This window comes from Ambystoma mexicanum, chromosome 6p, assembly GCF_040938575.1.
Source record: "Ambystoma mexicanum isolate Mex_15411 chromosome 6p, UKY_AmexF1_1, whole genome shotgun sequence".
Taxonomy (NCBI): domain Eukaryota; kingdom Metazoa; phylum Chordata; class Amphibia; order Caudata; family Ambystomatidae; genus Ambystoma; species Ambystoma mexicanum.
Genome location: NC_090935.1, coordinates 559,005,261 through 559,031,818, shown reverse-complemented (window position 1 = coordinate 559,031,818; position 26,558 = coordinate 559,005,261). Strand labels below are relative to the sequence as shown.

The window sequence follows — 26,558 nt, the reverse complement described above, 5'->3', positions numbered from 1 at the left end:
ACCGGTTATATTGAGAATCTGCTATTGCAAGAAATTGGCCCCGAGAAATTGTCACAAGGATCTGCGGTAGAAAAGGCACATAGGTCCCTTCAGAAGAAACCACCACCTGGCTCATATCCCCGACTACTCATTACAAGAATCCTTAACTTCAGGGACAGAGAGGTGGTACTCTGGTTCTCCAGGGAAGGTGGCACAATACAGAGAGGCAATGCCAAAATTGCAATATACCTGGACTATACGCCACTGGTGCAACAGAGGTGGAATACGTTTGTACCTATCAAAGCCCAGCTACGTCGACTAATATAAAATATATGCTGATGTATCTGGCCAGGCTGAAGATTATCTATGGGGAAGAACACATTTCCTTGAGACACCAGCGGCAGCAAATATGTGGCTTGAACACAACAACTTGGGGAAGGGAGACGAAGAACACACTGGTGTACGTGGTGAAATGCCCACTTGATTCCCGACCAGCGGCAGGGACTGAGTGGACATGGACTGGAGTTGGCGGCTAAATTGGGACACCACACACACAGCCCACCGAAGTGACCTTGCCACAGCACAATTGCAAAGACTCAACCGATCTTAACAAGTGGACACCAGCAGCACAGGGATCGATGAAAATGTCAACATGCTAGACTTAAACTGTATGTATTATGCATTGTTGCGGGAAAGCCGCCGCATGGAAGATCAGCACGATGGGGTCCAGCAGTGCCAATACTAGGTGGTGCTTGGACAACCGCACACTTGGTGCTATTTGAGGCCAGTGTTTGCTGGCTTAGCCTGGTACACAAAGGCTAAATATAGCTTTGGAGGTACGGGAATGCCTGAACGGAAATTCTCTGTTGGGCAGTGTTTAACCGCTGGATTTAGGGGGCTGTTTACCTTGTTTTTGTTTGTTTGTTACATGGAGCTCAAAAGACGTACGCTAAGCGGGGGATATGTCTGGTCACATGGGGAGAAAATATTGTATGAGTACAGAGTAATTTTGCGGAAGGGGGAGGATAGCAAAGCTGGCACACAGCCAGATGGACATGCACGGGGATGAGATGCGGCTGAACATTGAATAGCACTATGACACAAGTAAAGTTGATATCTTGGAATGTGAGAGGACTAGGCTCATATATAAGAAGAAATAAGGTGAGGTCATACCTGCGGAGCAAATGTAGATCCATAACATTGCTACAAGAGTCCCATTTGTTACCACAGGGACAGGAACAGCTCCTGTCAAGATGGGGTGGGACAGGCTATGGCTCTAATTTTTCACAATTTACATAAGGTGTCCTTATATGGGTGGATGCAGCCGTTCCGCTGCAGGTGTTGGAGGTGGTGACAGATGCAGATAGGAGATACGTGATCCTTTGCAGCCACTTGGGCCAAAGGGATATGTGCATTGTAAACTCTTATGTCCCTAACAATGCGATTCCAGTGCACGCAGTATCTAGCATTGAGGAGAGACAAAAAGGGGGTGATTTTAACTGCGTTCAGGATGTGCTCCTGGACAGATCTGCACCCCCTCGGGGAGGACAACCCAGCCACAGAAGCATTACATGCAGCCTTATCTGCACTAGCTCTCAAAGATGCCTGGAGAGAGCTGCATCCGAATGTTAAGGGATACTCATATTACTCATCCCCACATGATTTGTACACTAGGATTGACTACATGTTTTTAGGGGAGGAATACCTTATGGAATTTGTCTGCATAGAATACAAGGGACGCGCCATATCAGACCACTCACTGCTGTTGACTGTATGGGATATGGTGGGTCCTAGATCCCCTATCCCGATGTCGCGTATGCCCACAGACGCCCTACGAGATGGGCCATTTAGAGATGCGCTTTGTCGGTCCATAGTGCAATACTTGGAAACCAACATTGGCAGCGTGGACAGCTGGGGCACGGTATGGGAGGCATTGAAGGTGGTAGTACGAAACACCTAGCCAGAGATTGTTTCATTAGTTTGACAAGTGCAATGTTGTGTTTTTTAATGTTCGCGGCCTACAGGTGCAGTTCGCGGATCAAACATGCCATCCGTTTCAAAGGTTTTGACGCACCTCATGTTTTTAATTGACCAATCAGCGAACACATATGATGTCTGCGAACATCACGCTGCTCTCTGATTGGACCAAAGGCGTCCATCGACTCCGAATCAGGAAATAGCAGACCAGACCCAAACATCACCAATTTTTTAAATCTAATTTTTGCCCATTTAAAAAAAAACTACTGGAGAAATGTACATCAAATTAACAAAAGCATGCTTTCGGGACCAAGCCACCACTCCTGGGGCAAATTGGGTAAAAATCCATCCAGCGGTTGGGCCTGTAGGCACGAGCAATATTTTTTTTCCATTGCGTCTATGAGGATTTCCATACATTTTGGGACCCCCTCTATAGCTTTGCCCCCCCCTGGATGAAACTGCACCAAACTTTCAATCATTCTGAGGAGGCCATATATTTTATTTCAAAGTTTTGTGACAATTCGTCAAACGGTGCCAAAGTTATAAGCCACCCAAAAAATGCTCTTTCTATGAGTTTATGAGTTGAGCAACTTAACAATAACTAAAGCGACGCTACCGCAGGCCCTATAATATATATATATATTAAACCAAAATAGGAAAAGTTGATACTTCAATAAAGTATTAGTATATTTGAGACGAATATATTTGGCCGAATGGTACATTTGACCGAATTTGCTCTGTACCATTCGACCGAATATATTCAGACAAATTGGCTAATACATACCGAACATGTGGAGTGGGGGTGTCCCCCGCGCCCCATGATTGGTGTGTATTGGCCTTGGGGGGTTGCGGGGGTGTCCCCAGCTTCCTCGATTTTGGAGGTGGGAGCCGGAATGTATTCTTTTTTTTAATGAAAAAGGGACCCTGCGGTGTCGGATCCGACCCGCGTTGGAGGGACAAATCTGACGCCGCAGGGCAGAAGTGGACCAAGCAGTGAAGTAACAGGTAAGTGGGGTGTGGCATTTGCATCATTTGTTTTTACTCCCGCAAAGCTGACTGCTTGCAACACCATACGATATGATATTGCAAGCGGTCATTTTTTTTGGGTCTATTTTTTACGACCGATTTTCTTTCGGTCGAATCTCCCTAAACCTTTAATAATAAGGCTAACAAGATTATCTATTTGCAAGGTTTACTGAGCTTCAGATCACTTCTTCAGGCAGGGGCAGAATAAACCTTTTTTTTTAAAAGGAGACAATATAAACGGCTACCTCTGACATTCCTTATCTGTTCTGACCTCTGCTTCTGATTTGTGATTCCTTCACAAAGAGGCATGCACTTCAGAAGTTAACACTAAAGTAGTGCCGTCTGAAAGATGGAAATGGGGCACTGTAAACTATGTGCAGGCAGGGGAGAGAAAGACACACTGTTAGGCTGCTCCCAGGGAGGTTCGAAGGGATGGGCTAGGTTCCGTCATGATAGGTGCAAACCTATTGAAGGCCGATAGGGCGGAGGCAGAGCATGTGTCCATCTCGACTGAGTCTGCTGCCGGACATGTCCTTAAACTAGTGATAGAAAACAGGCACATGTTGTACACTTGTATTTCGAAGGCCAAAGAGGCTTTTGGTCAAATTTCCAGTGGATACCAGCTTAAAAAAGATGATCAGCGCTTATGTCCGGCTGATCTCTTCACAAGTCAAAACCATCTAATGATCCTTGTGTGGACAACCTACCACCTTGTTAACACTGTATCTGGTGAAAAACAAATACGCCCCAAGACAAAAAGTTGTGATTGTTATTATATATTTTATTTCTTTAATTCTTTAAAAACACATTTAATAACTAAAGTCAATACGACTGATACAAAACCTTCACAGACACCATACATCACAAAATTTACAAATATTGTTTACAAAGGTGTTTTGGTACCCAGACCTATAAAGTGCACATGTGCAAAGACAAATGAATAAATTCAATTGCAGGTAACAGAATGAATGAACAACAATATATAAAAATATTATAGCACCAATCGTAAAGGGGCAATACTAACATGTATTGAAAAACAAATGAAAGTTCTTATCGAGGTTCTCTAGTCCTATAGGCACTTGTTTATCTATGTAATCACTCTCCACCTCGGCCCTAAATGTTTCAATCCCCTGCGTTGGTGACAGGATTATGTTCAGGGGCTATTCAGTCGAAAATGGTGCGTGAGTGACTGCATTTTCATCAGGTTTTGAATGTTGCCTGTGGTGTAAGGTACCTCTAGTCCTCTAGTCAACTGAAGTCTTCAGATGTGCAACTTCTTGAGCATCTATTTGAATGCAGCACATGTCTGGATTGTTAACACTTCAGCTTGTACTTCTTTTTGCGGCAAACAGGTCCGAATGAATTATGCATCGCAATGGCATTTCCATCATTGCCCCTGAAAGGCTGGTCAGCTTCAAAAAGATGTTCAACATATGCCCGGCTGTTCTCTTCTCAAGATCAGTGGTGGCACAATCATTTACATGTATGGTTTGTGATTCTTTAAGGGCAGTAGGCAGAGGTGTGTTACGCTTCCGACTTGTGAAAGCTAATGTGACGCCGTTGGGATCAAATACCCTATCGAGATTGTGTTTCTCTACACATGAATAGGAAAGGGCAGTGACACTCGCAGGCCTCTGGAAGCTTCTGGGCCAGGAGGTTTAAAGAGCTGATAGGGCTAAGTTGTAGAGAGTCGAGCAACAAGCCATTGCCTTAGAGAGGCTGGTGGGGCGGAGGTTATGTCGGGAGTGGTCAGCCTTAGAAACATGGCTAGGAAGTGTCAGCTTTGGATGTTGCGGCCCTTGCATCTCCTTGGGTGGAAAGAATGACAATGTGTTAGTTGGGCTTGTGATACATGAAGCCTCAATGTCTGTTGAATCCATCAGGAAGTGAATTGAAGATCTGCCTGCATTTGAATTCGTATGGTTTTCTGTCTTTTTATGTTCTAAAATTTCCTTTGAGCACAGCCATTTTAGCGTTGGACGGCTGAACAAGTACGCAAGCGTCTGATTTCGTTCCAAACAATGCTCACCCACTGGGCTGTCCTGTGTACATCTCCTGATCATTTGCTGATGATGATTCATGCGCCTACGTGGCCCACCCTTTGGTTTCTTTCACATACATAATCAAGCACACAACATTGTTGGATGCACATGTATCAGTCCGCGTAACTTGTAATCCTGCCATGTGTGGTGTACCGAGATTGTATCCACACAGTGAATGGAGACATCATAGAAGGGTGGATATATTGTTGCATCTCTTCACTCAACCAAGGAAAAATCTCTCTTCATTGTTATATGAGAATCCCTTCACAATAAATAGCTAAAAACGTATGAGAAGCAATATGTTGTCATTACTAGAGCCCTGAATGGCAATCAGGCCGAGAGGATTGGAATGGACCACTATATGCCATTCAAACTGGAATAACATGCGCGAATTGTGGTTGTTTAATAAGAACTCGACAAAACTAAAGGTCTTAAAAAATGTGCATATTATGAAGCTCGTATGAGAGTTGCTAATTTATCTTACCTGGGTCTCTTTTGGGGCCACTAACATTAGATGCCTCATGCCATTGAAGTGTTATTTCCAATTCTGGATTCTTTCTGTAGCCGGATGTTTACAGGTGACACTGTGAGTTGTAATGCTGATTTGTTTTAGGTCATGTTTTGAAACAAATGTCTGTTATAGATTAACAATCTCTTAATTCAAAATTCAATCTTAGACTTCACCCCTGGTAATTCTGTAATTTTCGTTTATCTCTAGCTTTTTATGTCAATTATTCCACTGCCAACAGCTACACATTAACAGGGCTTTCAGAAAATGCCATCTACAGACTACAAATTGCAGGGATCACAAATGCAGGCGAAGGAGCTCGAAGTTCTGAGCAATTGTTCAGCACCAGCACAGATGGTAATTCTTTTAGTTTCACATGTCATTATAATGTTGAACTGATGTAGAACCTGTGTTAGGAAGGAAAATGAGCAATGGTGTTGCATGGTGGCCTGGAAGAGCTTGGCTGGGGGTGGGGGGTTGGTTGCTGATTGTTAACATGCGTCATTGCCTCGGTCAGGATCAACTATCACATCAGTATGAGACAAATATTGCAATTTGTAAACTTTTGAGGATTTGTATAGTGGTGCTGCCCTTTGGCTTGGTAAAAAATAGTGCTTCTAGTGTGTAGCATTCCTTCATGGATTGTATCGCTGCCTGCAAATGAGAAGGCAGAGGGTAAATATGTAATGCAATGGCTCTCTCCCACATCACTCTCATCATCTGTTTTCCACACACAGTGCTCCCGGTTCCCCGCTCACTTCTCTGTAATGCAATGCTCTCTCCCACATCACTCTCATCATCTGTTTTCCTCACGCAGTGCTTCCGGTTCCCCGCTCGCTTCTCTGTAATGCAATGCTCTCTCCCATATCACTCTCATCATCTGTTTTCCTCACACAGTGCTCCCGGTTCCCCGCTCGCTTCTCTGTAATGCAATGCTCTCTCCCACATCACTCTCATCATCTGTTTTCCTCACGCAGTGCTCCCGGTTCCCCGCTCGCTTCTCTGTAATGCAATGCTCTCTCCCACATCACTCTCATCATCTGTTTTCCTCACGCAGTGCTCCCGGTTCCCCGCTCGCTTCTCTGTAATGCAATGCTCTCTCCCACATCACTCTCATCATCTGTTTTCCTCACGCAGTGCTCCCGGTTCCCCGTTCACTTCTCTGTAATGCAATGCTCTCTCCCACATCACTCTCATCATCTGTTTTCCTCACGCAGTGCTTCCGGTTCCCCGTGCGCTTCTCTGTAATGCAATGCTCTCTCCCACATCACTCTCATCATCTGTCTTCCCCATGAAGTGCCTCCGGTTCCCCGCTCGCTTCTCTGTAATGCAATGCTCTCTCCCACATCACTCTCATCATCTGTTTTCCTCACGCAGTGCTTCCGGTTCCCCGCTCGCTTCTCTGTAATGCAATGCTCTCTCCCACATCACTCTCATCATCTGTTTTTCTCATGCAGTGCTTCCAGTTCCCCGTGCGCTTCTCTGTAATGCAATGCTCTTTCCCACATCACTCTCATCATCTGTTTTCCTCACGCAGTGCTTCCGGTTCCCCGTGCGCTTCTCTGTAATGCAATGCTCTCTCCCACATCACTCTCATCATCTGTTTTCCTCACGCAGTGCTCCCGGTTCCCTGCTCGCTTCTCTGTAATGCAATGCTCTCTCCCACATCACTCTCATCATCTGTTTTCCTCACGCAGTGCTTACGGTTCCCCGTGCGCTTCTCTGTAATGCAATGCTCTCTCCCACATCACTCTCATCATCTGTTTTCCTCACGCAGTGCTTACGGTTCCCCGTGCGCTTCTCTGTAATGCAATGCTCTCTCCCACATCACTCTCATCATCTGTCTTCCCCATGAAGTGCCTCTGGTTCCCCGCTCGCTTCTCTGTAATGCAATGCTCTCTCCCACATCACTCTCATCATCTGTTTTCCTCACGCAGTGCTTACGGTTCCCCGTGCGCTTCTCTGTAATGCAATGCTCTTTCCCACATCACTCTCATCATCTGTTTTCCTCACGCAGTGCTTCTGGGTCCCCGCTCACTTCTCTGTAATGCAATGCTCTCTCCCACATCACTCTCATCATCTGTCTTCCCCATGAAATGCCTCTGGTTCCCCGCTCGCTTCTCTGTAATGCAATGCTCTCTCCCACATCACTCTCATCATCTGTTTTCCTCACGCAGTGCTTCCGCTTCCCCGCTCACTTCTCTGTAATGCAATGCTCTCTCCCACATCACCCTTATCATCTGTTTTCCTCACACACTGCCTCCGGGTTCCCTGCTCGCTTCTCTGTAATGCAATGCTCTCTCCCACATCTCTCTCATCATCTGTTTTCCTCACGCAGTGCCTCCGGTTCCCCGCTCGCTTCTCTGTAATGCAATGCTCTCTACCACATCACTCTCATCATCTGTTTTCCTCACGCAGTGCTTCTGGTTCCCCGTGCGCTTCTCTGTAATGCAATGGCTCTCTCCCACATCAATCTCATCATCTGTTTTCCTCACACAGTGCCTCTGGTTCCCCACTCGCTTCTCTGTAATGCAATGCTCTCTCCCACATCACTCTCATCGTCTGTTTTCCTCTCGCAGTGCCTCTGGTTCCCCGTGCACTTCTCTGTAATGCAATGGCTCTCTCCCGCATCACTCTCATCATCTGTTTTCCTCACGCAGTGCTTCCGGTTCCCCGTGCGCTTCTCTGTAATGCAATGGCTCTCTCCCACATCACTCTCATCATCTATTTTCCTCACGCAGTGCTTCCGGTTCCCCGTGCGCTTCTCTGTAATGCAATGGCTCTCTCCCACATCACTCTCATCATCTGTTTTCCTCACACAGTGCTTCCGGTTCCCCGTGCGCTTCTCTGTAATGCAATGGCTCTCTCCCACATCACTCTCATCATCTGTTTTCCTCACGCAGTTCTTCCAGTTCCCCGTGCGCTTCTCTGTAATGCAATGGCTCTCTCCCACATCACTCTCATCATCTGTTTTCCTCACACAGTGCCTCCGGTTCCCCGCTCGCTTCTCTGTAATGCAATGCTCTCTCCCACATCACTCTCATCATCTGTTTTCCTCACGCAGTGCTTCCGGTTCCCCGCTCGCTTCTCTGTAATGCAATGCTCTCTCCCCATCACTCTCATCATCTGTTTTCCTCATGCAGTGCTTCCGGTTCCCCGCTCGCTTCTCTGTAATGCAATGGCTCTCTCCCCATCATTCTCATCATCTGTTTTCCTCACACAGTGCTTCCGGTTCCCCGCTCACTTCTCTGGAATCATGATTAAAGGTTCGGCCGTAGTGGTGGGCGAGGGAGTCATGCAGGGCACAGCCAAGAAGAAATCATGGACACTATACCCATCTCCAAGGAACACACCACAATGATAGATTGGGATGGCATCCCTGCTCTTGTGCTGCCTGTTTTCAAAGGTTCCTTGGAGGTGCCCCTGCCTCAGCTTTCACCCAGTCTGCCTGTTATAGGCTTCAGCTTCCAGCAAGATAACGGGTCACGGGGAGCAAAGGAACACAGCACTCAGATATCCCTACACTCCACGGCCCAGACTGGAGTTCAAGTCCCCGCAAATAAGCAGGGGCCAGGGGAGCACAATGTCACCACCTTCCAGTTTCTTTGCACTCTCCTAGCATGACCGCTTTTAAGTCCTTCTGTAAATCTCAGAAAAGCCTGGGAGTCTGAGTATGACCCTTTGTTGGAGCCGAGCTTCCTGTGCATTCACTCCCAAACTACAACTCACTGATGACGTACAAAGAGGATGAAAAACATCTAAAGTTTCCTGTGATAACTTGCAGAAGGGATGTGACTTAGCAGTTCAGGCTAGACTGCCCCTTTTGGGATGGAGCAAATTCTGATAAGCATATGGTTGTTTCCCTTGAATTAACTAATGTGTCTTCCAAGAGAGCCAACAGGTTCAGGCAAGCAGCCTAGCCATGCAAGGAAGGGCTAACAGCCTGAGGAGTCTGCCAATATCCACAGAGGAACACGGACTCATGGTTTTCAAACCGATCTATAGAGGGGTGTCAGCAGGTAGCAGTAAGCACCGTGAAGTGACCCAGATAATCCCAACTGGTCAACAGAATAAGACGTTGAAACAGATGGCAGGAGCCATTTCCTATCAACTACACTACCCAATCCAAGATAATAGCCACTGTAACATAAGGCAGCCAACTAACCTGAAAGCAGGCACCTACTAAACTTCAAGGCTAAGAACCTGGTAGCCACACACCAGTGTGGCGCATAGTCACACATGCACATGAAAAGAACAACAAGAGGTCAGTTATAGCCTGAGAATTTTGAATCGTTGGTTCAAATAGTTGCGGCTCTGATGTGTGGTGTTCTGCCGGGCTCGGTCCTGTCCCCCACTCTTTTCAATATTTACATTCAGCCTCTGATCGCTCTCATCATGCCCGCGACTTTAGATGCTACTCGTATGCTGACGATACACAGACCTTGGTTAGGCTGGATCTTCTTTATCCAGCCCATGCCACTCAGCTGCGAGACTGCTTATCGGCTGTGGGTTGCTGGATGACCGAATATTGGCTCAAACTAAACAGAAACAAGACCAAGGTTCTGGTCGTGGGTTCTTCATCTGCTTCTTCTTCTTGGACTCCTGCTTTGTGGCCTTCTTCTTTTGGTACCTTCTCCGCTGTGGTCCCAGTGGTCATGAACTTAGGTGTTAAACTCTTTGCCTCTCTGTCCATGGCCCCTCAGCTTGGTGCGGTTTGCCAAGCAGGCCATTTTCAATTGAAAATTGTTAGGAAGGTCCTCCAATGTATTCCTGTCCATCTGCGAGCACCAGTGGTCTTTGCTTTAGTCCTCAGCAAGATTGACTACTGTAGCTCTCTTTATCTGGCTCAGCCAGATTACCTAATACAGCGCCTGCAGGTACTCCAGAACTCGGCCCCCCGCCTTGCCACTGGCACCCCTTATCAGGAACATATTTCTCCAGTTTTGAGATCCCTCCATTGGTTGCCGCTGGCCAAACGTGTTCATTTTAAGTCTTTATGCCTGGTTCACAGGGCATTCTATGGTGTCGGTCAGGAGTACCTACAGCATAAATTCCAGCCATATGTTCCTTTCTGCACACTACGCTCTTTGGAATGCTCTTCCTGCCACCCTGCATATGGTCTCTGCCCATCTTCATTTCAGGAAGGCTCTTAAAACTTTACTGTTCTAAGTATTTTCTTTCTTTTTCTCGTGATCCTCGGTTTCAGCATTAGCGGCAGGATGCCTTTTAGTGTTGGTTGCGCTCGACCCTCTGGGTGTGAAAAACTATAACATAACATAACAAATACTGCTTGGCTTGATTTCCAACAGGCTAAATACATCAAATAAACAAACAGAAAAAACTTTGATGAAAACGTTTACCCCCACAATAATCACATCACTACGGTAAGCAATCCCTCATCCTTAGACAATTTGAACAAAGAATGTATTAGGGCCCTCGAGAGCATGGCCCCAAAGAAGTCTAAAAGAACCAAATCCAGGACCCAAAAATAATAACCAATGGTTAAAGTGAGGAATTAGCCTCCTTAAAAAGGATAGCAAAGCACCTAGAACATACATTCAGAAAACCCAAATCACCTGACAACAAAATGGCTTGTGAAATCCATAGTAGATGCTATTATAGGAAAGAAAGAAACAAATATTTCACCAGAACTCCATTTCAATTGCCCACACCAAAACTAAAGAAAGGTTTCTGATTCCCAAGGAGCTAACAAACCCTCATTAAAGCAGCAACCACATCAAATAGTCAGATGGAATGGCCAACATACTAGCAGTGGTCTTCCAGGTTAAAATCACTAAATTTCAAAGTATTAAACTGCAGAAAACTTCAAATAACATAACCATACCTATGCTCAGGCAACCCCTACTTTTCGGGAGATTAAACTAATGACAACTAAGGACCTTGTAAAAACCACTAAGATTTTAAATTAAAAGCCTCTGCCAAACAATGTGACCCTCGTTCATGCACGCTGATCAAAAATCACCAAGTCATTGTAGAAACCAAAGACAGAATTCTGTATAGTCCCACTTATATTTATACCAACGCTCTACATGTCAACCTCCCGGATTATCAACTCAAGGGCCTTCACTCTGCTCACAATAAAGGCAGCTGGCTAATCATATGCATCTGAAAACATCTGCCTATATCCTCCTTTACTAAGATAACTCCACTTGCTCCCAGTTAAGAAACACATTTCCTTCAAGATTCTTCAAATAACCCACAAATGTCTTCACTACGCAGCTCTCACGCCTCTTCAAGATAAGATCCTGCCATACATCCCTCAGAAAGACCTCTGTTCTACAGATCATCTTCACCTGAATGGTCCCTCCCCAAAGCTTTAAAGCCGAACGGATAGAAAATGTTCAGTTGCTGCCCCACCTCTGGAACAGACCTCCACTCCTGATTTGCCAGGCTACCTCAATCCTTCAGTTCGGCATGATACTCTAATCCTGGCTCTACTCACCATGTATGTCAAACCACTGCTTCTTTTTCCCTCTTTCCTCTGCCCTCTAGCCTGATCAGTTAAGAAAATCAACCTGTCTCTCCTTCTCTTGTTCTTCCCCACTGCTTTGTTTCATGCTCATCTCTCCCCTCCTGTTCACCCGAGTGCTATAAAAACTATTAGTACCCTGAAAGCACTGTACACCAATGAAAATGCTCGTAATGCAGGCTGTATTAAACAAGGAAAGCCTGCGCTTCAAGCTTTTTCATAGGTTTAGGGTGCTACGCTTCCCCTCTCCCGCTTCACCATTTAGCACCCGTGTAATTTCCTACACAGGTGCTAATGGTGTCTTTTGTTTTCAAAGGAAAAATAAGAAACGTACGTTGCTGTCAGTGAAGTCCATTTACATGTTGATAACATCACAGTCATCAACATGGAAAACGGACTTCGCCGACAGCAGCCTTGCACAACAAAGGTACATTTATTTTTTTCAAAACGACACCATTAGCACGAGTGTAGGGAACCACACAGGTGCTGATGGCAATATTAAACTCAGCGGTGGGCTGACCCGGTGGGTAACAGCACCATCACCCGCGTCAAGCACCCTTGCTTCGCTCTGGCCCTTACCGTGGGTGACGAGCCATTACCAACAGGGTCAGCCCGCCGCCTCGGTAAATATCGCCTCATCAATACGCTGCTAAAATTATGGAAAAACAACAACGCTACTACAATAAAAAGAAGCAGTGGCTACATGAAAACCAATCACGTTTCCACCCAAACAGGAGTACAGGAACACGCCCAGCATTCTTTTAAAATAATGTTTATAAAACAAGTTATTGAATTTCTATACAATAACACGATTGGTCACATTAAATGCAGTAGGTTTAGAACCTGTACACAACAGGTATAGCTTTTCTGATATTCCAACAATCTGACCATCGGACACATCCACGCCTAGCATTCTTAAAAAGAGGAAACTATGAAATTGCTTGTCTTCTAATCCTTGACTTTTCACCTGCGATTAATACTGTCTACCGCAACACACGTATAGAAACATTACCAATGCAAATGTAGATTGAAGGTACAGCCCTGATTTGGAATACCAAGAATCTTGAAGACTTTGTACCCCAAGGGTCCAAATCAGTGGTTTCAGAACAACCAATTTTACCATGATCATTTAATGTGTGTGTCACACCTTTGGCAGACATCATTGAGGCTTTTACCTCTTATTGTGCAAGTGCTTGCAAGGGAAAGAACCTACAGGGAACTCCCAGTTTGCGGGCTTGTCTGAAGGGTAAGTCATCATCTTCATCAATACAGAAAACTATACAGGTCATAAATAGTGAAACATCTGTGGAAATGAATAAAACATCATCAGGTAAGTTATTGCGAACAAAGCCGTTGGACCTCTCTGCCCCAACCATCAAACATGGAAGCATTTGCGCAGGTCTCGTGAACATAGAGTCCCGCGCAACCCAAGCATGCAACACACCTTCCTCTTTTGCAACATTGAGACAAAACTTCAGTACATTACATAATCTGTGGATTTCATTGGCGGACCCCTCAATATAGATCTTGTTCTTCCTCTGGATTGCATGACATGTTCTTGACCACCCTCACTGCTGTCCCCTTGCACTTGATTCTCCTCAATTATCAGAATATTCTTCTGTTCATTCACTCTTTGATCTTCCACCAAATCCTGTCATGAACCACTCATTCCATCGCCACATGCACCTCTTCCACCATGACTTGATGTAATCCTATTCATGTTCCATCTATCACCATTTTCCGAATGAACAGAAGTTCCCCTACACCCCCTGGCCCTTTTGGGACTGGAAAATGTTGACAATCCTTTATCAATGCCTCCTTCAGCACCTGCACCATACCCACTTCCATCATAGAAGCCTGGGTACCATTACTGATGGCTGGGATACTGCCCAGTACCCGGCTGGGATACTGCCCAACTTCATTTGCCTTAGCGCCCACGCATCTGGGGGTACTACCGCCGGATCACCGGTTGGGCACTAAACGTTACTCGCATTTGCAGTTCAATTACCATGCAGTAATACCGCTGGCAGTAATTGCGCCAAAAATTGGCATTTTCACAGCGTGTTGACCCCCAGCTCTGAGCTGGGGTAAACAACCCGGACTTGAGAATGGGCAGAATGGTAAATGTGGCGGTCACCCCATTACCGCCGCATTTAAGGGTTACCGCCCAACTCGCAATGAGGCCCACAATCTCACCCTTCCATCTGATCTTCTTGTCAAAACAACAGGAGAAACCCGTTCTGCGCTCTCATTAGGTTCAATTATTTCATCTTTAACCATTTTCTCTAATGGTAGTTCCAAATCTTTCCTAACTGTAATTGGTACCTTGCACACCTTGTTTCCTACAGGCACTGCACCTTCCTTCAATTTTATCTCATGCTCAAATTTACTCAAAATGCCCAAATCTTTTTTGAATAATTTAGAATGATCATTTAGTTGTTCCAGCTGCTATACACAACACTTGTTCTTCTTCCCCATGATGTAACTTCATCTTTAATTCATCCCAGTAAGGGTGCTCCCGACCTCGCCATATACACTTTAGCTCGTATTTTCCTGCTGATATATTCAATGTCACTAAATATATAGCCCAACATGTCAATCTTTCCACCAACATAACCCTCCTGGATGAATATCAGACTTAAACACTAAGGTATACTTTGAACACAAATCTGCCATTACTCTCTTCTTGTGTCCATCAAATAAAGCTGAGCACCAACGTCTCTCACGATCGTCCAGCAGCGTCTTCTCTGCTGACTATGTTGTCCTCTGTATAATGTACCTTGTTCTTGTGTCTCACTTAGCACTTCCTTGAAAAATGACCTTTGCTTCCACAATTCGAACATTATTTTTCCAATGTGGGACAACAGTTGCTATTTGCAAGATTATCTTCCATTCCGCACCTGAACAATGTGTCTTGTCTCTCGTAGGTTGCTGCACGTATTAACTGTGTGCATCCCTTCTTCCTCTTTGCTTTGCCTTTCTTACTGGCCCAATGGCGTACAAGTCATCTTTCCTCTCTCCCTCAAGCGCCTCAATGCTTAACTCTGATGCTTCAATGCTCCTATCAATCTCTATTGTAGAATGCAAATCTGGATTTGCTCCTGTCCATAGTCTCTCGCAAATGTTCTTGTTAAAAGCATTCATCAATATCTGATCACTCAAAACTTGAGCAGGTGTTATTTTCTCAAAGTGACACTTCGCAGCCAGGCCTCTTAATGCTCCCACGTAGCCATCAAGGCTTTCCCCTGGCATCTGTTTTCTGGAATAGAAATTGAAACGTTCTAGAACTATATTAGTTTTCTATGCAAATGATTGCTTGAACCTTGAAATGCCTGCAGTGAACAGATCTTTGCCTTCTCCCTCCCGACCTGGGGCTTGCTGCTTCATTTGCTTTCCTGCCTCCACTCCTGTGGCAGTCTGTCTTCAGAAATGAGCATTTCTTAGAAGCACTCCACTCCTCAGCACCCTGAGCATCCAAGTATGCCTCAACAAATGGTTTCCATAATTCCCATTTGATGCTGGAGACGGTAGAAATGGAACTCAAGGATGTACTGACACATTGAAATCTCTCCTCACATATACTCTGTTATCCATGTTATAATTAAGTGACCTGCCCTTGTACCCTTTTTTTAGCTTGTCTTCCCTTTTTTCCTCAAAATATGATTTGCTTCTCCTTTCACATTTTTCTCATTATGAAATCCCCTCCAATATGCAACACGTGTTGCTTTAATAATGTTCTTCTGCTCCTCTCTCCCCCTTTAAATGCTCCTTTCCAACCTGGGAGAAGCTGTTTCTTTGGCCCCCCGGGTTTAATGTCTTCCCCAAGTTCACAATATGGTGAGGGGAGTGAGTGGCGTTAAAACATGTCCGCGTGCAGAGAAACATGTAAACAGAGCTCAGTTTCCACTGCCCACGTGCTCCGCAGTGCCTTCGCTAGTAGCCACTTGTGGAAATGAATAATAAGTCGCCAGGTAAGTTATTTTATATTACTTTATTTATGTTAATATGGAGCGGGGGAGAGCGGCGGCCAGTGAGTACAAAGCCGTTGGACCTCTCTGCCCCACCCCTCAAACATCGAACATTCGGGTCTCTCGTGAACAGAGAGACCCGCGCGTGCCAAGGATGCAACAGCGTCCTATAAAAGTTTTCTTTTCTGTCAAGCACTGATGAGTGATACCTTGATAGGCCACCCCTCCCCGGACCCGCTCACCACAGGCAGGGCTACCTCCTGGGCAGTGTTCATGGTATATTTACAAACATGTTCTACTGGTACAGTATGCGTGGGTAGGCTCACGTTCCTTCATACAGCATAGGGGCTGTCATTTGCAGAATCCGTTTTAGATGATGGGGTCACTCATCTGTTGTGCAGGTAGCAGATACTCCATAAAGTGTTCTTTCATATGTTGTTTCCTTTAGCACTACTGGGTACTGTGCCCGTAGTTTGCATGGCAGACGGGTACAATATGCTGCTTTCTATATGTGCATTTAGTAGTGGTTTACACAACAGAAGTATATATGAAACTGCTTTATATACCTACATTTAGGACTTGGGCGAGTAAAGGTGGATGAAAGGTAAAGCCTGTTTACGGATGTAATCTTCATTACTCCTAGTCCACTGTCTAGTCACAGTCCATACACCCCTCCCCCCTCAGCCTCCTAGATTCTTCTGTCACCTTGTCTATGACTAGAAAAAAAGCACAGGTCAAGGACTGGTGAGGCTTTTTAATTGGGAGTAGGGGAAATGGCCAGAAATTGGAGACACCTACATTAGTTTCTATCTTGTAAGGCAGGGAGCATTTCGTCTAGTAAGGCCTGTGACACAATGGGTACACTAGAAGTAATGATTATTACAATGCGTAATCACTGGTTGCCCAGTCACTGCCATAATTGTACTACCTGGCAATACGATAGCAACAGCTGGCAAAAGAGGGCAGTACAAGGGCATGTTATGGCAGTGCCAGGCAAATGCCTATCAATTACTGAAACAAGATAACTGGTGGCTTTGGAAATGCATGTTTTTAACAGGAACTCAGTGTAAGGATCCAATACAAGGACACATGTATTGCTTATAAATCAACTGGCTGATGGCACACTTGGTCAAGACATTTATTTACACCAGTAGCTGGTTTACAGCTGCAATTACAACCTTTAATTTTTGAAGACTGATTTAGAAATACCAATGGAATCTCCTTAAAAGCACAGCGCTGGATCAATGAGATCCCAGGAGGGTGTGTTTTGGGTAGAGCAGGACATGTTGTGGGTGGGAATTGCCATAAGGACTAGCATGGACATGGGCAGTCAGTGGGTGGGTAACAAGCCAAACATCACCGACATTCTGTGTGTCCCACCTCATATCCCATCTTTTTACTCTTCCAGCACCAACTAATAGCCAACATTAAAAAGTTTAAGGAAATATTCAGTGTTAAGCCCGATGTAATCATTGCATTTTATGTAAAGAAAACAAACTATAGCATACAATGATTTGAGTCAAACATTGATTGATGTTCAACTGCTACCACACATACTCAGACCAGAAGCAGATGTCAAAATATGCACGTTACAAAACAAATTGTTAAGTGGTCATGAGTGAATTGCTCCAAACCTGCAATGCTATCCAGACATGTATGGAAGGCTAATATGGCTTTCACCCACTTGGCAGGGGGGAGGAGGACATGACTGGTAATGGCCTGCCTGCCCGAGCCAAGGCAGGCCCGAGTGAAGCGAGGACCTCAGCAAGGGCTGTGGGCCGTTACTGCCCATGTCCGCCTACCCGCCAAGGGGGGGAAAGCCATTATCACTCCAGGGTTTATCTGGGGTGCAAATGTTTTTTTCTCCATTATTTCCCCTTTCAGGAGATTTGCGCTGCTTGCACAGCCAATCTCACGAGGGGAAAAAAATAATTAAATGAAAAAAAGATGGCCGCCATAGGAATAAGGGACTGTGGGGGGTCATTCCGAGGTTGGAGGTAAGTAACGGTCCTTACCAGCATGGCGCAGATAGCGTGTCCGTGTAGTCATTAGCCCGCTAATAGAGGGCTATTACGGCTTTGCGGGCACGAGCTTTGCGCCATGCCGGTAAGGGCATTGCCTTATAGTATAGAAGAAAACAGTTCAAATTCACATTTTAATGGGAAGGAAAGGTGTAACACACAAAAGCTATATCATTAAGAAAAATATTTTATTATAGAAAAAAGACATAATTCTCATTAAAACTGTGTTAAATAATACACAGATTAAGGAACAACCCTAAAACCAGGTTATCAAAAAACAGGACGATTACATACACAACATCAATGTAAAAATAAAAAAACAACCATACCACATTAACTAAAAAAACAACATTTACCTTACAAATATCAGTGAAAAATTAATTTGTTGCAATCTATATATAACCCAACATGTTTCTGTCTGTTGACTCTTAGATGTCTGACATTCATCAGGGGTAGCTCTTCTTAGAATTCTACAGTGATCGTCCCCTCCAGTCCTGGTGGGCATGGATCTGAACTTGATCCTTAATGCAATCTATAAAAACATACAAGCATATTAAAAAATTGTTTGTGCACCAACATTTCCCAAGATTTACCTACTTTTAATGTCATATGTCAACATTACACAAACACGGAAGCCTGAATTAATAAAGCCACCCGTACCTAGTCCCCATTCGGGAACCCTTATCACCAAAAATCTGCTGTAAACATATATACCTTGGGATCTGTTTATTCCAAGGATCCAATGTCGCCAATAATACAGTCACATCCAGCCGGATATCAGCCGCTTATATTAGTAATCCTTTTCAATGGATTTGAGTAAGAACACACTAGAGAAGAAAACATAACGACACACTGTATCACACTATAATCATACTGGAGTATAAAAAGTCAAAACACCCCCTAAGGAACATGTTTGCACATATCTTGCAAAATGCGGTAGCCAAATGTGTTCCCAAAAGAGAATAAACCTTTGAGGAGAATGATCAGTCTTTAACGTGAAACGGCTACTGTGTCAAGTTCTAACTCTTCAAACACAATCTGTGGAGATTAAACACAATAAGAAGTAATCAACCGCTGTGTTCACTAGTGTGCACTAGGGTATTATTTAAACAAACAATTTTCCTGCAGTTCCAAGGCCATGAAAAAAGGCACATAAATGATCTACAAAGTGCGTCCCCAAATAAAGGCATATACGCCAATAGTGAGCCTCAATATACACATCCTAAGCTCAATATGTTATTTAGCCCAACAAAATGCATCTCCATTTAGCCTAGCATAATAAAATGCTACACGCTGCTGAGCCTCCGTATAGTGTTTATCCCAAAAAAAGGGTTTAAATGCCGCCTGTCAAATGTTGTTAAACTTTGTGCCGCCTCCAAAGTGCAATATCACTCCGTTTGAAAACAACACATGCACGTTATGCTCCACACTCGTGAGCCTCTGAAAACTGTTTAACTCAAAGACTCATCTCCATACTGCATCGCAAGAATTCTCAAAATCAGTGCTGCATTCACTGTCCAGTTTCTACTCAGTTTCAAAAAAGAGCCTGCATGCATGTAACCACGTTACCTAAGAACTACTGCATGCATCCCCAAAACAAAGCATAAGTTACAACACCTCATAACGGTAAACTTATCCGTAATGGACCAACAAAAGCCCAAAGTTCTTTTTCAACCGCCGATTGCCGTGGTTCAGGTGCCACCATACAATCCTCTCAACGCCATTGTTGTAAACACACAAACAAACGCCTGGAAAGACTGTCTACAAGTAGCTTTTACCCATAATGCAAATGGCAAGGTAAAACAACACTTAAAAGGGACTCATCGCCAGGAAGAGCTGTCTACAAGTAGCTTTTACCCATAATGCAAATGGCAAGGTAAAACAACACTAAAAAGGGACTCATGAAGTAGAAAACGATCTGTGAAAAAGGCACTTAGCACTTCTACATTTTGAAAAGTCATGCCAGCCTACAAACTGACTAAAAAAGAAAATAATTTGGGCAAGGAAGAAAACAACCACTAATGGAAAATACTCTGTCAAGGCAATCACCCAAAACAAAGGGCATGGAGAAATACCAACCACACTTAGTCTAAAAAAACGTGGTGGGGGGAGTAATCAAAAAATGTTTTTTTGTCCGAGTAATTCAGAAAGACCACTTCTTGGCCTCTCTACACCAATGAGAACAGTAAGACTAGAGTCCCAAACAGGCATGGAACAGGGAACAACATAATTAATCATCTTAACCCAGGTTAGTATAAGGCAAAGAACTGTATATAAATATGCAGTCATCGACATGAGAAAAAACAGAGCATGACAGATGTGTACAATGGATACAGCCAATAATGTCCATTATAACTCGCATGATAAGAAGAGCACGGCAAGCTGCACAGGGAGGACTAGGGCACCCAGAAGCATGGGCCCTCATCATTACATAGCCCTAACATTATGGCACTCGACATCTTCATTTAATCCAACCAAATGGCTGCGGGTTTTAAAGATTAGTATTTGTTCTAAGGCAGAGTTCTTCAAACTGTGTGGCGCGCCCCCCCAGGGGGGCCCGGCCGCTTCCCAGGGGGAGTGTTAGAGCCCAGCATGAAATGTGTTAAAAAATATATTTTTTTTTACTTTTTTTTTTTTTTTTTTTTTTTTTTTAGATTGAAGAAAATGGGAAGGGGCAACTCACATAGTCATACTGGACCATAAAACGGTCTTGGGCACCAATGAAAAAAATTTCCAGCAGTTGCAAATGGATATTCAGTCCTTTAGTCACACACTGTTTGAATAGTACCCAAGGGGTTGTTTTTTGTTCAAATGTAAACAAATTGTGATATTAAAAGAATATTCAGCAACAATGGTCAAAACTACTAGCTGCATAGTGACATAACTCCTCAAACTGGCCCACATTGGCCAAAAAAGTGGCCCGTTTTGACTGGCCTACACTAGCATTTTGCATTTTTGGTACGGTCATTGCCCTACTGCCCTATAGGCCAGTCCAAGCCTGCCGGCTCATCCATAATTTGTGAGGGGGCGTCCACCCACTGGCCAACTCACCCATTATGGAGGAGCCGAGGAGCCAGCCCAGTGAAACACTGAGCACTCCCTCAGCTGCTTTTTCCAGCTTAGGGAGTGCTCCTGGGCTGGCTGAACTGTCAAAGGGAAACACTGTTTGCCTTTGACAGTTCATTTCTCCAGCCGCACATGATCACTGAGCCATGCAACGCTGGGCGTGTTTTTCTTCGCCAGCCTTGCATAGCTCATTGGAAATGCTGGCTGGGGCACTGCATGTATGTATGTGGGAGGGGGCGCTCCTGCGCCTCCTCGCACATACGGGCAGAGCAACCTGGAGCGGGTCATTTTAGCAAACATGCGCAGGCCCCTGCAGAAGGTACGTTTATAATGATTTATTTTTTATTTAAATGTGTATGGATGTGTGTATGCTTGTGTTATGGGACTGTGTTGGGAACAGGATGGGTGGCAGCACTGGAATAGTGGTGGGAGTAGGGTGGGGAGTGCCCAGGGTCTGTACTGGGAGTAGGGTGCAGTGACCGCACGCAAAAGTTCATAGCGATTTCTGCATACTGTCCATCTGGCACTTTTGGGGGGGGCCCAGCCTGCCCAAACTTTGCTCAGGGGGGGCCCAGGCCAAAAAAGTTTGAAGACCACTGTTCTAAGGTGACTAGTCTCTGATCTATAACTTCTTTGCTGGGTCCATTGACCCGTTTAAGGATCACACACCTCAAATCTTTGTGTGAATGGCCATTAGCAATGAAATGTTTGACCATGGGTGCCTGTAAAGTCTTGACCCTGATACAGCTCCTGTGCTCTATCATGCGAGTTTTACATTTACGGTTTGTCTTCCCAATTTAATGCAAACCGCATGGACAAGTTATCATGTAAACCACATTTGTGCTGTTGCAATTACAAAATTCAGTAATGTTCCATCTATTTGCCAGCCCTATGTCTACCTCCTTCGTGGAAAACGTAAGGTTACACATTACACAGTTACCACATGGGTAATTACCAACTACCGGAGGAAAACCCCACAAAGTTGTTTGTTTGACTATTGGTTGTTTTTTGGCCGAAAATGTCATTCCTGATGAGAATGTTTCTCAAATTTTGACTTCTTTTGAAAGTCACAAGTGGGGCACCATTCTCCTTACTATACATTTTCTTCCAGTTCTTGTAGAACACACCTTTGATCTTGTATAACAGGTCAGAAAAAGTGTTGACAAACACCAAATTATTTTCTCTCTTGTTTTCCTTTGGAGTCTGTCCCAGCAAGGCTTCACGGTTCACGGTTATTATTGTACGCCCGCTTGGCTGATTGTTTAACAAGACTCTCCGGGTACCCTTGTGCAACCAATTTATTGTGGATAATGTTGGCAATTTCCACGTAATGCTGCTTCAAACTGCTATTACGTTTCAGTCTCAAGAACTGACCAAAAGGTAAGTTGCGTCTGATGTGTTGTGCATGATGGCTAGAAAAATGTAAAAGCACATTGCGGTCTGTCGCTTTGCTATAAGGTTTGACTCGCAACACACCTGCTTGATGGAAAATGGTGATATCAAGAAAATTGATTTCAAAATCTTTGATCTCTTGCGTAAATTTCAAAAACCTATTTTGCTGGTTTTGCCAAAACACAAATTCTTCTGCTGTAGCTCTATCCCCTTCCCAAATGATGAATATATCATCAATATACCGCGACCATTGTCGCAGGTTGTTCTTAAAGGGGTTAGTGTTGGCATAGATGGTCACGTTCTCGAACATCTCCACATACAGGTTAGCCAAATTACGAGCCATGGCCGCCCCCATGGCCGTTCCCTCTACTTGCTGGTAAAAAGTTCCCTCGAACTGGAAAAAAATTCATAGTAAGGGCATATTTTGTGCACCATAAAATGAAGCTGTTACTCACAGGGTGATTGTCTTTGCGGCCCAGAAGAGTTTCCTCAACCACCTCAAGGGTGGCATTTTGAGGAATGACTGTGTACAAGGGCTGAATATCCAAACAGATTAACAAGTTAGTACCAGGTACAAACCTGGCCCCTTCAATTTTGTTGATGGCATTGGTTGTATCCTTAAGATAGCTTTTCATTTGACGAACAAACGGTCTCAGATAAAAAGTCGGCAAATTTTGATAATGGCTCCAAAATGGAGTTTACTCCCGACACTATCGGATGCCCTGGTGGTCTAGTTAGATGGTAAGGGCATTACCGCCATGCCGTTAAAGGAACAAAAAATGCCCTTAGCGGCATCATGCATAGCGCAGATAGCACTACCGGCATGAACCAATGCGGCATTAGTGGTGACCACTAATAGCGGTGACCGCTATTAGCGGTGACCGCTAATAACGGTCACCGTAAATAAGCGGAACCGTAAGTAGCGTCATCACACAGGAACGGGAAGGAGCACAGCAGCCATCTTTAAAAACACAATCCATTGCCATCCTCAGCACACAGGACCTGTGGGACTCTGCTGTTTGTTAGAAAACCTTCTCCAAACACACCACAATGCCCAAGGCCCTTAAGAAGGGAGCTGCCTGCCAGCGCAAGGAGCGCTTCAACAAGGATGAGATGGAGATGCTAGCCGGGACACTGCAGGAGCATGCTGGGATTGTGTTTACCAACAGCATGAAGAGGGAGGCCATCTAAAAGAAAAAAGAGATCTGGGCACTTGTGGCACAGAAGGTTAGTGCAGTTGGAAACACCCCACGCACCACAAAGGACTGCCGTAAGTGCTGGGACGACTTGCGGCCCAGAGTAAGGAACATACTCTCCGTCAACAGGAGCCAGGCAATGGCAACAGGAGGAGGTGCCAGCCCACCCATCAAGCTGACCCCATGGGAGGACATCTGCGCCAGAATGATTGGAATGGAGGGGATAGAAGGTGTCGGCGACATGGAGTGTGGCGCCACAACATCGGCCGATGAAGGTGAGTGTCCTAAAAAAACACTGTCAAGCAGAGTCTGATGAAAGTCAACCAATATGTCGGTCCAAAGAGGCAAGCCATGGCCCAACACATACACACTCCCAGCAAATTAGGCGGACACTTCACAGACACATGCAGATGCCTGCAGCAAGGCAATGTCGTACCTGACACAAAGATGTAAATGCTATAAATCACACAGCATGCAGGCCCCAACAAATATGCATGTCAAATAGCATAGGTCTCGGCCAACATGAGTGACCCCGACGTATGCCTGCATAACCCACCCATGTATCAAACAACATGATCATCCAAACTCAAATGCCTATTACCCTCAATTATGTGGATGATCAACTGTCCAAATGTATGTATGATGCCTATAAAAACATCACTCATGCTGTCCCTCTCTTCGACCCCCACAGACTCTGACCATGACAGCGATGGCCAGGACCCAACCCCCGCGAAGACCACACCCCGGAAGAGGTCCCAGGATGACGCCAACCACCCTTAGACCTCGAAGGGACAACCTAGGGGCCACCGTGCGCCACCAGTCAAGACCAACCCAGGTTGCCAGTGCACAGGTGCTGCAGAGGGGCGTAGAGGCGGAAGCACCAACACCCATTGCCCAGCCTGAGGAATCAGACGAGGCACCACACTCAGAGGAGTCAAGTTTGGCTGGGGAGGTGGCAGCCACAGCACCCCAGGCTGTGGAGGAGCCACAGGATGAGGTGTAGGTGCCTGTCATGATGCCCGCTCCCGGGGAGCCGGTTCAAGCCCTGCGTCCCCGAAAGCGGACATCCAGTCCCCAAGGAAGGACCCAGCAACCCCATATAGGGGCCCTTTGGACAGTGTCCTGGCGCCTATGGTGCCAGGCTCATAAAAGACATCAGTCCTGGCGCCATAGGCACCAGGCCCATTATGGATGTGCTTGGGTGCACTTACCTGATGCAGACCATGCTGCAGGATCCCGGCCTCCTTGAGGCCTGAAAGGAACTACTTTACCTGTGGGACTAATTTACCATCCGGGCGTGGCCGGGGAAGGATACATACCTGATTGGAGGAAGGATACATACCTGGAACTTCTTCCAAGGCTATTTAAACCCCACCCGAACAGCCACACGTGCTTCGTGTTGTTCTGCATCTAGCAGCTGGACGCTCACCGTGTCTGCTCCTGCATCCTGACTTCTGCCACGCCTGCCAGCATCCTGGATCACCTGCAAAGGAAGAGAAGAAGAGAACAGAAGAAGGAAAAGTCCTTACCTGCTAAATCCGCATCCCGGAGACATCTCGCCGACAATCCTGAAAAGGAAGACTTTTATTTAAAAGCTCATCGCGTCGATCGCTGCAGCACCGCATTCCACTCACCCCTACTGGGCGCCTCCATGTTCAGCAGCGATCATCCGGATTCGCAGTCACGCCCCAGCGCCTAGGGAGAAAAAGACCAGAACAAAAGGTGAGAGAGAGAAGGGAATAAGGAAAGCTAAATCTCCATGTTAAGACTTACCTGTTGATTCATTCCCTCTTCATTTCGGGTCCGCGCCGCATCCTGGCATTTCCGGACCCCGGCCCCTAAGGGGAAAAAGAGACATCAGCGTTAATGAGCGAATGAAAAGACGTTACCAAAAAAACGCTCATTAAAGACTTACCTGATTTCTACAAGGATTTCACCTCTCATCTCGGGTCGGTGCCTGTTCCCCGGCATTCCGTACCCTGGCCCTTATGGGGAAAAAGACACTAGCATTAGTACATTAATGCATGGACACAAGGGGAACCTCTTATTAAAAAACTTACCTGGAAGCCAAGCAAGTTTGGTTCTCACCAATCCGAAAATCCAGTGAAGTAACTGAATACCAACGCGCCCCTGCATCAGAAGCAGGATGGAGAGCTTGTCCTTCCAGACCCTAAGGTAAGATGCTACGAGGAATCACAGAAGGGTTTCGAGGAGGGTGAGAGGGGAAAGTGGGAGGCTGATTGCATTACCCCGCAGACAGTTAATCCCCTATTTTTGCCTACAGAAGGATACTTCTGCGAGCCAGACAAGCCAGATTTGGGGGCCCGGTCCAGTCCATCTTCCGAACCCTGCGCATCACCTTAGAAGAGGTCACAGCAGCACGCACCAGGCCAGCGCCTCCGTGGGAGTCAGGTGAGCGTTACAGAACGCAAAGCCTTCCTACAAATTCCCACCCAGGCGCTATGGAAAGTTCTGAGACTGATCAGTTGGCCCAATTACTGGGGGAATTACGGGCTGAAGTACATGCCGCTCATCAAGAGACTAATGCCCTCAGGAGGGAATTAATAACATCAAAGGAAAGAACTGATGACCTGGCCAGACAGCTTTTGCAAGGTCAAGCTGGGCAAACTCCTCTACCCGGTTCCGGAGGGAACCCTGCTCCTGTGGTTTCCAGTAACCCTGTGAAGATGAATCTACCTGGAAACATACCGCTGGCCCCACCCGAACGCTTTGCTGGGGACCCCAAACGATTCGCTGTATTCATGAATCAGTGTCGTTTGCACTTCCTATGCAGACCTGGGGCCTTCCCTAATGATCAGACCAAGGTAGCCTTTGTATTGTCATATCTCTGCGGCGCGCTGCTAATTGGTCAGTTCCACTGGTTACTCAAGAT

The 26,558-nt window shown here is 45.5% G+C and overlaps 1 protein-coding gene across 2 annotated transcripts in view; it reads left to right on the top strand.

Moving 5' to 3' along the window:
* Window positions 1-26,558, top strand: part of LOC138511597 (interleukin-6 receptor subunit beta-like) — a 665,901-nt gene that overhangs the window by 514,904 nt on the left and 124,439 nt on the right. For both annotated transcript variants that reach the window (XM_069627378.1, XM_069627379.1), the window contains exon 13: window positions 5,743-5,889. In XM_069627378.1, the coding sequence (XP_069483479.1) occupies window positions 5,743-5,889 (147 nt within the window). The remainder of the gene's footprint in view (window positions 1-5,742; window positions 5,890-26,558) is intronic.